The sequence below is a fragment of the Guyanagaster necrorhizus genome (genome assembly GCF_019112545.1).
Source record: "Guyanagaster necrorhizus MCA 3950 unplaced genomic scaffold BT62scaffold_4, whole genome shotgun sequence".
In the NCBI taxonomy this organism is placed as follows: Eukaryota; Fungi; Basidiomycota; class Agaricomycetes; order Agaricales; family Physalacriaceae; genus Guyanagaster; species Guyanagaster necrorhizus.
This window is the reverse complement of record NW_025064883.1, coordinates 2329556-2343558: the sequence shown is the minus strand read 5'-3', so window position 1 is coordinate 2343558 and position 14003 is coordinate 2329556. Positions and strand designations below refer to the sequence as shown.

The following is a 14003-nucleotide window of genomic DNA, read 5'->3' as shown; positions in this document are numbered from 1 at the left end:
TGCCGCGGTTGTCCTTCTGTCATCAACCTCGACCCGATTACTCCGAAGGAATATTGCCAGGGGCTCAGTGACTTCTTATCAATGCAGATAAGGTATGGTCTTAGTAAGAGTTTACACATCGTCTTTCCAAACTTATCCTCATGAGGATAACAGAGCCTCCTCCATTCTCGACCACGGAAATAACGACAAGCGTATGGGAAACCTTGATGGATATCGAGGGCATCCCAATATTATTCATTTCTCTTCTGCATGTGCCGTCTCGAGAAGCCATAAAAGACTCATCTCTCTCTACGAGCACAATCCTCAAAGCCCTTCATGCACGTATCACGGTTCCAAATATCCATCCTTCTTGGGTTGTAAGTGATGACGCCGACCTCAGTAAAGTGGGATTCTCATTCCGAGTGTAACTACTACAGTCTAATGACATGAACGAAAGATTTGGCGTTACGCTGTCACTACCTATCTCGCCCTACGCAAGGCTAGACGGGTCGAGTGGAAGATTCCCCTACGTTTTCTGAACTGGAACGTGATGGGAAGGTGGTGTTGTGTCGTTTGCCATACTATGTCCCAGGCGCAGGCGATGACCGCGTCACCTTCCCGTTTATCTTTCTCAAGAGCGTTCTCCCGGGGGGAACAACTAAACATCATACTGACTGAGGATTATGGTCCTCTATACGCATAGCCTCATTGATCTGAGCGGGCCAATCAATGACTCCCTCGAACGGCTCGAAACTAAACCGCAGGATATGGTCGACAAGTGTCGTCGACTCAGAAAGAACGGATGTTTGGGATGGAAGATTTCCCTCGGTACGCGGGGTTGGGATTGAACTTTGAGCTTACCTTTGGTCGATGCTGGCCGGCTGCTCCTCATTGATAAGAGTAGAATGGCTGTGGAAGGAGGCCTCAGGGCGTCGCTGATTGAAAGAGACCACAGAAAAGCCACTGCGACATGGCTCCAGGCTGGAACGAGAGCATGCCATTTCATTGTCTTGGCCGATGGAAGGTTTGTTGGGAACCTTTCCGCTAACGTCAAGAAGACGACTAGTGTTGTTGATCGGACAACGATGGATATGTTCTTTGGCAAAATAATGGCTGCCAGACTATCAGCGGTTTTCGACTTTCAAGCGCTGAAGCGATAGTGTCTAGCTGCAGGTGCTCACTGAGGTCGTACACCTGCAACGGCCAGTCATTAGTCGGCGCCCTGGTGTCGAGTCATTCTCAGGGCCTCCTGGGCAAGAGCTATCATCGGTGTATTGTGCACATCAGAGTGTTCAAACCGGTGAGAATGACATACTGTACAAAGACCTGTTCGAAACTTGCTCATTCCGCAAAATAATTCATTTCTCAAGTCCACGCAAAGTTTTCCTCCGCTGTAAGGAACTGAGATGTGATGGCAAAACGTTTTTGAAGGACGAACCGGAGGACTCAGCAAGAACATTACGGTATCTGTTCAACCTCAAATGATGATTTTTTGATCACTGCGCCGACCAGCCATGTCAAACGCAACATCGACACCTAGAATGAGCAGCAGACCGGGTCTTGAAAACTCACACCGAGTGATGAGATAGGACCAGAGTACAAGGAATCTATTTTCAGTACAAGAATTTGCCCTTTAAACACGTATGGATCTTCAACGTTACAGCAAGCTCAGACGCGCCACACCTAGTCTCTCGCTTATTCATGACAAATCGAACCCGGCACCGGAAGTGATCGCCCGAAGGAGCTTGTCTTTCAGCACCTTCTCGCTCTGGTACCTCGGTAGCTGTTGCACAAAGGTCACCGACATGTGTATAACCAAAAGGCAAACGGCATACCTTCAGTAGATTGAAGCACGTACTCGCCGTAGGCAAACGATGCTCATCACTTCCAGAGTCACGGATACCAAACTTGGGCACAAGCTCCTTGAAACCCCTACGAACCGCCCGATTGTAAGGACATTCCTAGGAAGGCTAGACGCGGAGGACTCACAGTAACGGAGGCCGGCTACAGCTTGTTACGAACCTCAACAGGGCGCGCCGCTGATCTTGATCAAACGTTTCCACGACCTACACGCACTACGTCAACGGCACATTTCGAAACACGGAAGAAAAATAACAGCGCACCTTCCAGAAAGCGACGATCGTGGGCTCGTTGTTATCATAAAGCCCGCCGTAATTCGTATTTTCCCTGAGATCCTCCAGATCTATGGGAGAGTTCACACCGCCAATTAAGATTTGGACTTCTTGCTGGTTAAACATCCTAAACTTGGGAATCAGGACCAGCGTAACAAAAGGCGCAAGGAAGCCTTACCTTAGCCACTTGGGGTCAATGGTCTCAGAAAGACCCTCAAAGAAGGCTTCACTCTGGAGTTTGATCTGTTTGCTGAGGCGATAATGCGAGACTAGGTAGATATACTGCAGTCGGTTCTCTTTGGTGACAGCTATCGTACTACCATTAGGGACCAAATCAATAGTCTTCGTCACACCAAACTCTGAATACATGGTTAGTCAAACGTTGCCACCGCCATTGCAGAAATTCACCCTCGATGGCAACTGTGAAGTTGAGCGATAGGTCTTCCGGGTTGCCGGTATAGTGCTTGAGAAACATAAGTCCACTGTATAATTCGGGGTCAAGAGATGTAAGATCGTCAAGAAGATTCTGTCTTCCAAGCCACTGCAATATATATGAACATTCAAGGCTTCCGTGACAGAATCAACACCTACCTTTGCGAGGAAGAACCCAGCAAATGCCACGTCTACCAAGATACCCTCATATATAGCTTTACCCAATATCCTCCCAATAAAGCGATACCAACTGAGGCTGTGACCTGCGAACGAAGATGGGTTGTGTGAACCCAAAACATGATAACCTGTTTGAGCTCACCTTCTTTGGCGTATCCATGTGGGTTTGGGTACAATTCGTGGTTGTCGTTGGCTAACCACAGCCCTCGGTCTGTGTCAAAGACCTCCTTGCAAAGGGACGTAAAAAATTCCTTGAACACCCCTCCTCCATCAATACCAGCCCTACATTCGGGTTGACATTAGCCTGATTCCGACATCACCTTGACAAATCAACATACTCAGCTTCCCCAAACTTATCTATGAATGTGATTTGCACGTGGCCTTTCAAGTCCGCGTCTCCAAGCTTGTCGAATCCATCTTCTGAAATGTGGTCTCGTCGAATACTGACGATCGTCCGGTTGTATCTCAAAGAGTGCAAGTCATCACCATGCTTGCGCAAATCGTTAAGCACAAAGTGGCGGAAGATCGACACCCGTACTTCAAATGGAATAGCGAAAGGGATGTTGTTAAGGACACCCAGTCGAGGTGACATTTGCGCCATTTGCCGCTTCGTAGGGGCCGGGCCATCAGAGAGCGCTTGTTCTTCATATCTAGAACAAAATGAGCACCAATATTTTAGGTCCCTAATAAGTGAACATACATCGCAGCATCAATAAAGCCGTTCATATCAATCTGAGAACTGACAAGCCAATGTTCAGGGGAAACGAAAGGTTTGCGAGAGCTGGGAAATTTCTTGAGCATACAGAAATTGGGAATCGACTGTCAGCAACTTACTCCCGGGAGTGAATTGCTAACAAGCAATTTGTAACCTTCTGCCTCGCGCCTTCCCACGTACACCGAACGTCCGGGGACACCATCTCTTTTTGCAACCCTGTCTGATCATCCCGCCAATACAGCGTAAACGCTATATTCAATAACTGGCGACTAAATGATGTCAAATCATCCAGCGTTAGGGGATTTCTTGTGCCTGATGCATCGAAGAACTCGTCATCGCCCATCGTCAGTAACGCTTGAGTGTACAGATCCACCAACAACAGCAACGAAGGCCAAGCTCCTGCATGTGCTGGATCCATGACAGCGCCTGGGTTCTCGTCCTTACCTATTGGTAACGATCGAACGCGACCCCGATACAACTCTCTCAAAAAGCCAGTCCCGGTCGACGTCAGTACAGCGGTAAGGACAGTGTCGCGTTTTGCTGGCCACACGCTCGTCAAAGAAAGGATGAAGGTTATGATAGATGAGCGACAGTTGGCGATGATCGAGCTGAGGTGCTGAGGAGACGGAAGAGTCTGCAAGCGCTTTGCGGTGCGAGGGTCTAAGGTAGGAAGAGGGACAGCATTGAAATCTGTCACTACCGACACTACTGTATGATGATCCTCATCATCGGAGTCCCCATGGGACCAACTACTGGTACTCGCCGCCGGTGGATCCAGTGCATTGACAGGCAATGAGTTTAGAACAGCTGTTAGAAGCGACAAGTAAGAAGGGAGTACCGACTGCAGTATTGCATAGCGAGGAGGGGTAAATGCAAGAAGGTTGGCAACAAGATTGACTTTAAACTCTGTGCCTTTTGTACAAATGACGGAGACATGAGGTTCAAGAAGTGGCAGCTGGGCAAAAGGGAGAGTCGAGGAGAAGTGTGTTAGGGATGGAATGGGCATTCGGTTAGGGAGGAGAGAAATGGTCAAGATATCGGAAAACAGTCCTATTAGTGCTTGGAGATATTCTGGTGAGAGCGGGGAGAATATCGTGAAGGATACGGTCAGCAAGGGAACCAAGAGAGGTAGCTGTGGTGAATCCTTCGACCCCACGCTAAAAGCCAGGACAGATCTAGATAATAATTCGTACCCGCGATGCGATAACAGATATCGCATCACCTCCGTGGATATTGACGACTGAGTCAGCATCGTGAGGACCTTGAGGTGCGAATACGCATTTGACGACCTGTATCAGATGGCATCAGTATTGAGCGACCGATAACCAAGTCAATGGCGGAGCTATCCAGCATTTCAACACTTTGGGGGGTTGGGTAGAGGGAGAAAATAATGGACTTACTGTGGCACAGTGGCTATTGAGCGCAGCAAATGAAGGCTTAGCTGCCTCACAAGCACCACCCAGCTTTGATTCTTGGATGACATGCAGAAACTATCTTCAACGCCGTTAGGTGACGAAACAGTGAAGCGGCGCTACTGAGTCACCCACCTTGGTTCTGCGACAGCATCGCGTTCGACCATATTCCTAGGGCTTCCTCGTCCTGCCCAATAAGCACAAGGCATCGTAGGCCAGTAATGCTCATCACATCGCTCTCAAAGGTCGTTCTCATCTGATTTCGCACCAATCTCGCCTCCCGGATGCCTCTCCACCATGCTTGCAGAATCACCGCGTTTTCGTGTTTTCGTTTCTGCTCATTGCGTTGGTTTCTCCGCTGTTTGGCCTGATCTATGATAGCCGCTTGTGTTGATGCAGACGATGCCCCACCAAGGTTGATGTTTCGTCGTCGTTCGTCACCGAAGAGAGGGAGCATGATATCTGCAGAACAGTTAATGGGATATCGTCAGTGCAAGGTGAGGAAGGCATACAAAGACTATTAGTAAGTCATGGGGGTAGAGAAAAGGAAAGTTTTGGATGGTGAATGCTGGTGAAGTCTGTGACGCGTATTGGGCCTCCGGATGCACGGGCCGATGTGGGAAACCCGGCAGCGCTGCCGCTGACTGAGAACTGACCTTTGCGCCTACCTCGACTTCAAAAACGGAGCGCTGTGTTCACATCACTTGAGCCCTAACAAAAACTGCCTCAACTTAATTTGTTGTTGATATTATCCTTGAAAACCTCTTAGGCTTGACATTCGTTCCTACTCTTCTTGCGACAGAATATCACCCTCCACTCCACTTAGTTCGCCTCCTCATTAGCCTTCTACCATTGAATTTCCTCACTCTTGGAGCGTTCCCTCATTGCTGCGGTCTCTTCCTAGAAATTTGACGAGCCTCTAGATTACTTCAAGTCTCCTAGTACCAATGCCGCTTCTTTATTCATCGTGGAATCTCAGAGGGCCAAACACCTCTCTGTTGTCAACGTTAACTGGAACAGGAAGTATATATACATTACATCCCATTTATCCTCATGCTTCAGCTCAACTGCCTCCATGTGTTAATCTCTGTCTCTTCGAATCAACTGGCGAGCGTCCAGATGACGATTTGCTGCTACCGATCTATAGTACCCGAGCGTACCATTCCTATATCATGGTATACACGGCTTCTCCCAGAGCTCCTTCAAACAATCCCTCGTGTTTGTGAATTTAGAATAGCAAACTGGCGGAGATGGCCATGCGACAGATCCGCAGCTTGTCTAGCGCATCAATACCTAGATAAACAGGAAATCTCCTTGATTAAATTGGTGGCCCCTGTGGAATGGATACCACCCGCTTGATTGTTACCGTCTTGATGCTGAGTCTTCAAACTCTATTCTTCTATGAATATTTTCATCCTTATCTCAATTGTGGACACCTTCAATTCTGTCAGGTAGACATTACTTTCATACATCTGTGTGCTTATAACATATGGGTGCCATCCTCTGTGGTGATGTCTTTCTCAGCAATCGTTGAGTTGACGCGAAGGCGTCAAGAGAAATCCCAGCGTTTGGATGAGAAGCACTGCGTGACATCTCTAGAATTCCTTTCATGGTATTCCAGGGCGAATCACGAACTGCTTCCAGATGATCAGTGTGCCTGCCACTGGCGGAAGCAGTACAATTCTTGTAAGACCTTAGTCTCTGGGTAGTTTGCCCATTAGCGTCTCTCTCATATGTATACCAAACTAAACTTATCCTAGTAATCTCCGGAGATTTTTCTAGAGATAACTTGCCTGTTTTTGACGAGATAGATCCAGCTTATATTCAATTATACGTATAATCCAGGGTAACACATGAAACCTAGGTTTCGATACACCAAGGATAATTAGTAACTTACTAGTAACTTAGCCCCTTCGCTTGAAAGGTTTTCGTTGAGCTAACTTACCTGTCTTGTGACTATACATGGGCAGTATTTGGAAAGCAAAAGTATGCATATATTTTGCTTTCCTGAGACATTAACGAGATGTATAAGAACACGAAGGCGAATCGAGAAAAAAATCGGCCAGACACCAGTCATGTGATTTGGCACGTGATAAGGCAAGTAACGGTAAATTAACCCTCTCCTTCCTCTTCCGTCAGGGATCGGCATAAAAAAAATTTGACCCCTGCAGATTTCGTGCGTACTGAAAATAAAACCCTACCAGCCACGAAGCAGTACGCCGAAGGGGAGTCGAACCCCTACCGCTTGCTAATCTCATGGAAGGCAAGCATGATAACCGTTTCACCATCGGCGTATACAATTAAGCTGAATAGTATAAATAATATATGAGAAGAGTTTAACTTCCGTAAACCATGCAAGCTCCAATATATCCTCACACCAGCACAACAACTCAAATACAAGTTAAGTACCTTGCTAAACGTGAATGCTATTTATGCACATTTTCTCAAAGTGCGAAATGATTTTCTAACGCGCTGCTGACATCCGTATATCATAATAAATTTAATGACGGGAATTTCCATGTTGCGGTGGCTTCGATGCAAAATCACGATCGTTCCCACCAATTGTATTGACTCGGGCTTTCTGAGAACTTGTAGGAAGCCTCGACGTGGTCGATCCCTGAGACTGCCGTATACAGGGATCTAGCACGTCCCGAACGTTTCCACGAAAAGGGTTGTGTGGGTGGCGGCACGCTAGACAAAGAAAGACACGTAGCTAGGACCAAACACTGTCAGATTCTTGGCTGGCATGCATGTCTCTCCACGGGAGAAGCCTGTTGAACAAAATCCTTTCATATTGGCAATATTCGGGGATTGACCTGAAGAATCTGCCGCAAGTCTATTCCGGTCTTGTTGTCGGGTTTGCGTGCTCGCCGAAGAGAAGATGAGAAACCTCGTGTTGCTTGAGCGGCTCCCCCCCCCCATAAAACACTGCAGTGCGGGAAGGTCAATCAATCGAATGTCCCCAGCGGAAAAAAATTCGAATGCAGCTAGATCGTCCACGTCGATGGATACACTTCCTTGCATGCATTTGTCTGCCACACGACGAGGTTCCGCCGTGTTGTCGTGCGGTTTCTCTTCGCGTCCTTTGCGCTAGACACGGAACGGAATTGGATGTTGCGGGACGTTCCCCATCGTAAAAGCAGTAGACGGATTGCCGTTGGGTGCAGTGACAAAATCCAACGAGACTGAATACAAAGGCAGAAATGACTTGGAGCGCGAAACAGATATTAGAGCCAGATCTACGGCCAGAGTCCTAGTGGCGGGCACAAAATGCTGCGGTCATGGGAAAAATATAGGGCCGCGTTTTTAAAGTCAGCTCGTAGCTCGGATATTTTGGTGGATGTATTAGGCCTTGAGGGATCCACGAACGTTGCTCACGATAGACTAGTGACCGGAATCAAAGATAGGGAATGTAAAAAATCGCCGCAGTTATTCTTGATTACGATAAATTTGCAATCTATGGGCCGACATGTGGCGAAAATAGTGCACGAAAGCGGCGCAGCACCAGTCGGTAGCGGGATTGCGAGGTGGGTCAGTGTCGGCGTGAATGTAGGTAGAGAGAGTATACTGTAATATTGCGGGGCGCGAACTTCGGCCGATGAGGTACCGATAATTCCGAATTCATCACACTACCATGTCGCTGGCACTCTTCTGCAACTTTCTTCTTGCTTCCTACGTTCACCAGTGCCCACCGCTGTGGCCTGCGTCTGTCACCAGATAAAGAACAGGTACACCAGGTACTATGAGTCATTAATCAGGACTAGGCTCGATTCCGGTCTACTACCTCCCAGCCTCAGTTAACTCGAGTACAACGTCTGAATGTCCCGGTGAGCAAGCACTTGGCAAGAAGGTATGTATGTTGACCCCCAACAACCGTCTCCCCAGATCACTGATGACGTCAAGTGTTGCAGAGGCCGCTGGTCGGCTTTTCGCCTATCTGGAGCTGGAGAACCTCTTTGAGTAAGGCATGTATCTTGGCCAAACCTTTAGCGCCATGATCCCCGCAAATGCCCCCAAGCTCGGGGCAATCAAATTGATGGGTGAACCTACATATTTGGACTTGCGATATCGAACGACGCTTCATGAGTCCTTCTCTGGCACCTCTTTCGCGTGTGAACGCTGGATTCCAGGATTCTGGGGCTACGAACACAGAGTTCAATACGACTGACTGTGTGTAAGTTGAACCCTCTTCTTGTGCTGTTGGTGGTCTCTGATTCGTGTCTATGAATAGACAGTTACCTGCACCTGTATGTACGGTGGCGTTACGGGGACATATGAGGTCAGAGTGATGAATATATTTGATTGATACCTCCGGGATCACAGCTCCATTAATATCATTTTCGTAGATTCATCCCAATGCGAGAATGCATGAATGTGTCCGCGTCTCCCGTTCAGGACCGCATCGCAGGAATCAGCGTGGACCTGCTGGACCTCATGTCGAGCCTCAGACCTGAATTGGGAAACGCCTTGATGCCCACCGACTCGGGTGAGACTCGACGGACCTTCTCGTGATGAGTCAGTCAGGGAAGGGCTCGCCTCTGGTGCTGGCATCTATGTTGAACAAGTTAGGCTGATGGATCCGATGCCAGGGAAAACAAGAGACAAACGGAGAGCGCACACGCTCCATGGAGGCAATAGTCTCGGATGTTCCCTTCCGGTCGTCGCGTTATTTTCGCCATTTGGTCGAGCAAGTCGGTGCGCTGACCAACGTTCTTCAGATGATTGAGTACCAGGAAGAGAAGTACGTTCCACAAGCTTCCGGCGATCAGCAAACGCAACACGAACGAACACCGTCGTGTCCGTTTTCATATCCCTTGCTGAATCGGGAGGATACAGTGGGTCTCGAGGCAGTAGGAGGCGGCTTGTAGTGTCGTTATCAATATCATCGAATTTGATGGTATGGTCATGAGGCAAACTCTTGACTTGCTATCAGATATTCTCATTTCCATTTGTGATTTCTGTGTCAAAAATTGTTTCTTGTTTCGCTCTGCCTCAAGGCAGAAGAGACAGGGATAGAGGATGCTGCTTACGTCATCGACTGAAATAGTAAATTTCCGTCCTCCCTTTACTTTCTTTACCGCAAACCACCATCACCGCCAGCGACTGCAACGAGCTCCGTCGTCTTCGAACAGCGTCAAGGCTATTTTTTTTCTCGACGGCGAGAGGGGTCCTGCACCCGTTCACGCCGTCTCGTCGCATATTAACAGCCAGCTTCGCTCTGCCTTTACCCACCTACCCGCCCAGACGCCATGATATCGCTCTAGTTGAGCTCCACGACCAGCAGCCTTTTCCCATTTCATTAACAGTACTCCTCATTAACTCGCCCACCATTACTCCTACCACCACGGCCATTACAAGACCCAACCACCTCCTGGACTGCCTCGAACACATGATAGACCAGGACTCTTCATCGACAGAAACCACTCAGACGGACGGTGACGGCCCGGACAGTTCTGACAAACCTCATAATAAGCCCCCCATGCCCATGCCCAAGCTTGCCAACGGCGCTGCCGTCCACATTCCAATGCCGCCGCCAGAGACCGGAGCGTACGAGAAGCAGCCCGGTAACACCGTTATTACCCTTCAGCGGCTCGCTTCCGAAGTCAACCACATCAAACAAGCATCCGTAACCTCTTCCACCACCAGCGGATCAACCACTTCGTCACCAACCGGGTCAGAGTCAGACTGGGATAGTGTCCCCTCTACTCGCGCTCATAGCCGCGCGCCCAGCAGGGCGCCCAGCATGTCCGCCGGTGCTGACGCGAAGCCCCAGATGACACCAACACCCAACAAACTCGCCAATGGTGCAGCTAAAGCTACCCCTGCTCCCATCAACGGATCGGGTGCAACGCTGCGTGCCAAGGCACCCTCGGTTCACTCGCATGATGGCGGAGGGACCAAATTTACGCTCAAGGATCTGCTTGCTAATGGCCCCAAACTCGCCCGGAAGTCCTCCCAACGCTCAACAGGAGGCAGCAGCCGCAAGTCTGACGGAGACAGCGATGCGGGTGGACGGCAAGGCCCGCGGTCAACAGCGGGGGAGAGTACTGCTAGCCTGTCGCAAAAGTACGGCGTCTGCCAGAAAATTGCGATTGGCAAAGGTGCCACCTCCGTCGTCCGCCTCGCACATAAATGGGACAGGAGCGAGGAGAAGCTGTATGCCGTCAAGGTCAGTCGACTATCTTGCGTGTTGTGTTTTACTTTCTCATGTACTCTCCTAGGAGTTCCGAAAGCGCCGCAAGAACGAGACGGAGAAGGAGTACATCAAAAAACTCACAGCCGAGTTTTGTATATCGTCAACGTTGCATCACGTCAATATTGTGGAGACTGTCGACCTCGTCCAGGACGAGAGCCAGCACTGGTGTGAGGTGATGGAGTTTTGTCCCGGTGGCGATTTGTACGCTGCCATCAAAAAGGGCGGGATGTCACCTAGCGAGGTCGAGTGCTGTTTCAAACAGATTTTGAGCGGTGTGGCGTATCTGCACAGTCAAGGCGTGGCCCACAGGGACATCAAGCCTGAGAATCTCTTTTTCGATACGAAGGGGCATCTCAAGGTAACTTTCTTTTTTCATTTCTGCCTCAAATGACGTACACATGGTCTCATTCGCCTCTTAGATTGGTGACTACGGCGCCTCGACGGTGTACCGTCTACCATGGGAAACTACGATCCACATGTCGACGGGATTATGTGGAAGCGAACCATACATTGCTCCGGAGCAGTTCCTAGGCAAACGTAAGCCTTGCCACCCATTTGTTAATATTCTGGATATTTCTGACTAGCGCTGTTGGCCTTTTCCTATACTGGAAACCATTAAATAGCCTACGATGCCCGGCTCGTCGATATCTGGGCGTGTGGGGTGGTGTACTACTGCCTTCACTTTCAGGAGCTGCCTTGGCGTGCTGCCCAGCATAGTGACGCGATGTACTCTGCGTATGCTTCTGCTTGTACGGCTCCTACCGCGTTCCCTTCGACGATCAACAACCTCTCTCCACGAGCATGTCGAAGTGTGATCCGGATGATGCTGGAGCCGAATCCCAAGCAGAGGGCTCCGATTGAGGAGATTATGAAGCAGACCTGGGTGCAGGGAATTGAGGTGTGCCATACGGTGGAGAAGCCGAAGCATGTGCATGTGCATGCTCGAGCCTTGGCGCAAGCTCAGCTGCGGGAAGTGGTTTGAAGTTTCTTGTCGTTTTTGTTGTATGTTTTACGGTCGTTGTTTTTTTGTGGCTTTTCGCCCGTACCCTGTTTTCGCCCCCAAGTGGCGAGTTTTTTTTAATCCAAACTTATCCTTCTCTTACCATTGTAGTTCAATACGATCTATCTATAATTCTTTTTCTGATGCGCCACTTTCCGCCTCGATCGACGATCATGACCTCAAAAGCTCGTTGAAAGTGCTTGGCGCGGGGGTTTGTGGTACGACCTTTTTGCTTCCCTCTTGGTTTTTTTAATTTTATTTTAGAGTTTGAGGAAACGGGGTGCCGCTGTTCACTGTGACTCGCCGCTGGAGAGTGTTGGTTGGACAGGTGACCTTCATGGCTTGCTATGTGCTTATGACAATTTCGTAACTTGGGAAACTTGTGGCGTTTTCGTTGTTTTAAGAGAATAGGTAGTTCGAGGGTTTATTTTTGGTATTACTCCGGACCCGGAGGGGGGAGGCCCTATCTACCCGGGGGAACGCAATGGAGGGCCCCGAACTAACTGGATTGGGAGAGAGCAGTTGTTGTAGACTTTTGGATTATTATTACCTGCCGATAGATGAAAAGTAAACGTTTTCGATTCCGTGTTGGGTATGGGCTTCTATCACTATGCGCTGTTTGGACATCTGAAGAATGCCTTCTGATTCTTACCTAGGTTTTTGGAAAGTAGGTAGTACGGAGGATTTTCTTGCATGTAGGTAGGTTTTTTGGATCCTGCATTGAGGGGCTAAGAATTCGTGCTATTAGGTCAGAGGAATGGATCAGGAAGCGAGTTCTTTGGCTTAGGGTTAGATCCTTGAATCCGTCGGAGCTGAAGAGCGCTTTGTCTACGCTTCGACTGGTATAAGTATTCTCAGAACGATCAATTGTAACTGGTGACCCTTCTACCGTGCCAAGGACACTTGGTCGAGATTTGAGAACGGGGCCTTTTGAAAAATTTCTTCCCCCCCCCCCAAGTTCATCAAACACGCACCTGTGTTGAGCGCAGTATGGGACTAAGGGCCGTTTGCGTTTCCTATCACTGCGGCCACGCACACCTAGTTGATGAATTCTCGTCGATTTTAGGTAGCAGGGAGGAATTCGAATGAAGTTCTAATAGATGTAGACTTTTTTTTTTCCAAGCTTCAAAATTATCGGTGTTGGAGCGAGTGCCACGTGTGTAAGGAAACAGAGGTCAAAGAGTCGACACCTGGCTGGTGTTATATTTCTTCAGAACGTCAATTCTCCGCTTTTGGAATGTACCGGGCCATTCCACCATGCTTGCGCCGCGTTTCGATGCCATGGAGAGGGACTACGGAGACTCTCAGTCGAGATTTGAACGATGTGTTCCGCAGCGGGGGAATCATACAAAGACGCCGGACGTGTGGACCGTTTGAAAGATTCTCCCAAGGTTCCCTGCAGCTATCAAACACACACCTGCCTCGCCCTCCACCATGCGTGGGACTGAGAGTTCGCGTCACGGTTCGTATCATCGCAGCTGTTCCGATACGAAGCAAGACAAGAGTAAATGACATGCGATAAGGTCCCCCCTTGGCATTCTGTGCTTGTGAATAGCACTGAGTGATATGGGTAGTGCGTGATCCTCGTAGCTGTACCAGCCACTGCTTCGGTGATGGAGAGACCAATGATGTGTTGCCACGCGGCGATCATGTAAATTTCGAATTTCTAGGGTCTCGTCATCCACCGCTGTGGGGCGTGAGAGTCTCGCTCCGTCAAATCCCAAGCTGCGAAACTGAATACATGTAGGCAAAGGTCGGCCGTCGGTTGCCATCCTTCCTCCACCCACCTCCCGCTACACTTTGTCCGCGTTTGGCTCCGACATCCGCGCCTGATATGTACTGCGCGAACGTGGCCATCTCGATCAAATAAATATTCCGTTTTCCATCCATCCCTCATCACAGTCCTTTTTACACCTTCCCTACCCCGCCTACCTCCCTCCCTTACGTTCGTTCGCCCAAC

At 49.2% G+C, this 14003-nt stretch overlaps 3 protein-coding genes and 1 non-coding gene across 4 annotated transcripts; 2 read left to right on the top strand and 2 right to left on the bottom strand.

Moving 5' to 3' along the window:
* Positions 1-109: 109 nt before the first annotated feature.
* On the top strand, positions 110-783 carry BT62DRAFT_543733 (uncharacterized protein). The gene is made up of 2 exons (XM_043181327.1): positions 110-383; positions 437-783. Exons 1-2 carry the CDS (start codon positions 141-143, stop codon positions 680-682), a joined length of 489 nt encoding a protein of 162 aa, XP_043044407.1. The 5' UTR covers positions 110-140; the 3' UTR covers positions 683-783.
* A 778-nt stretch (positions 784-1561) lies between these two features.
* On the bottom strand, positions 1562-5428 carry BT62DRAFT_962784 (HECT-domain-containing protein). Its single transcript, XM_043188654.1, has 14 exons — positions 5360-5428; positions 4983-5309; positions 4836-4929; positions 3555-4724; positions 3421-3501; positions 3059-3370; positions 2863-3002; positions 2703-2806; positions 2520-2652; positions 2290-2470; positions 2103-2238; positions 1969-2045; positions 1815-1911; positions 1562-1762 (listed from the first exon to the last, which is right to left on the bottom strand). Exons 2-14 carry the CDS (start codon positions 5302-5304, stop codon positions 1679-1681), a joined length of 2931 nt encoding a protein of 976 aa, XP_043044406.1. The 5' UTR covers positions 5305-5309; positions 5360-5428; the 3' UTR covers positions 1562-1678.
* A 1634-nt stretch (positions 5429-7062) lies between these two features.
* On the bottom strand, positions 7063-7141 carry BT62DRAFT_t33. The gene has a single exon. It is a non-coding gene; the product is annotated as a tRNA-Gly (tRNA).
* A 3479-nt stretch (positions 7142-10620) lies between these two features.
* BT62DRAFT_885286 (Pkinase-domain-containing protein) lies at positions 10621-12025 on the top strand (the record flags this gene model as incomplete). Its single annotated transcript, XM_043182819.1, has 4 exons — positions 10621-11016; positions 11069-11401; positions 11463-11580; positions 11667-12025. 4 exons carry the CDS (start codon positions 10621-10623, stop codon positions 12023-12025), a joined length of 1206 nt encoding a protein of 401 aa, XP_043044405.1.
* Between the last annotated feature and the right edge of the window lie 1978 nt (positions 12026-14003).

Coding starts and splice junctions, on each gene's coding strand:
- BT62DRAFT_543733 (XM_043181327.1), top strand. CDS start 141: ATGAGGATAACAGAGCCTCCTCCATTCTCGACCACGGAAATAACGACA. Junction 384..436: donor ATGACGCCGACCTCAGTAAA/GTGGGATTCTCA, acceptor CATGAACGAAAG/ATTTGGCGTTACGCTGTCAC.
- BT62DRAFT_962784 (XM_043188654.1), bottom strand. CDS start 5,304: ATGCTCCCTCTCTTCGGTGACGAACGACGACGAAACATCAACCTTGGT. Junction 4,930..4,982: donor GATGCTGTCGCAGAACCAAG/GTGGGTGACTCA, acceptor ACGGCGTTGAAG/ATAGTTTCTGCATGTCATCC. Junction 3,502..3,554: donor TTAGCAATTCACTCCCGGGA/GTAAGTTGCTGA, acceptor GAAATTTCCCAG/CTCTCGCAAACCTTTCGTTT.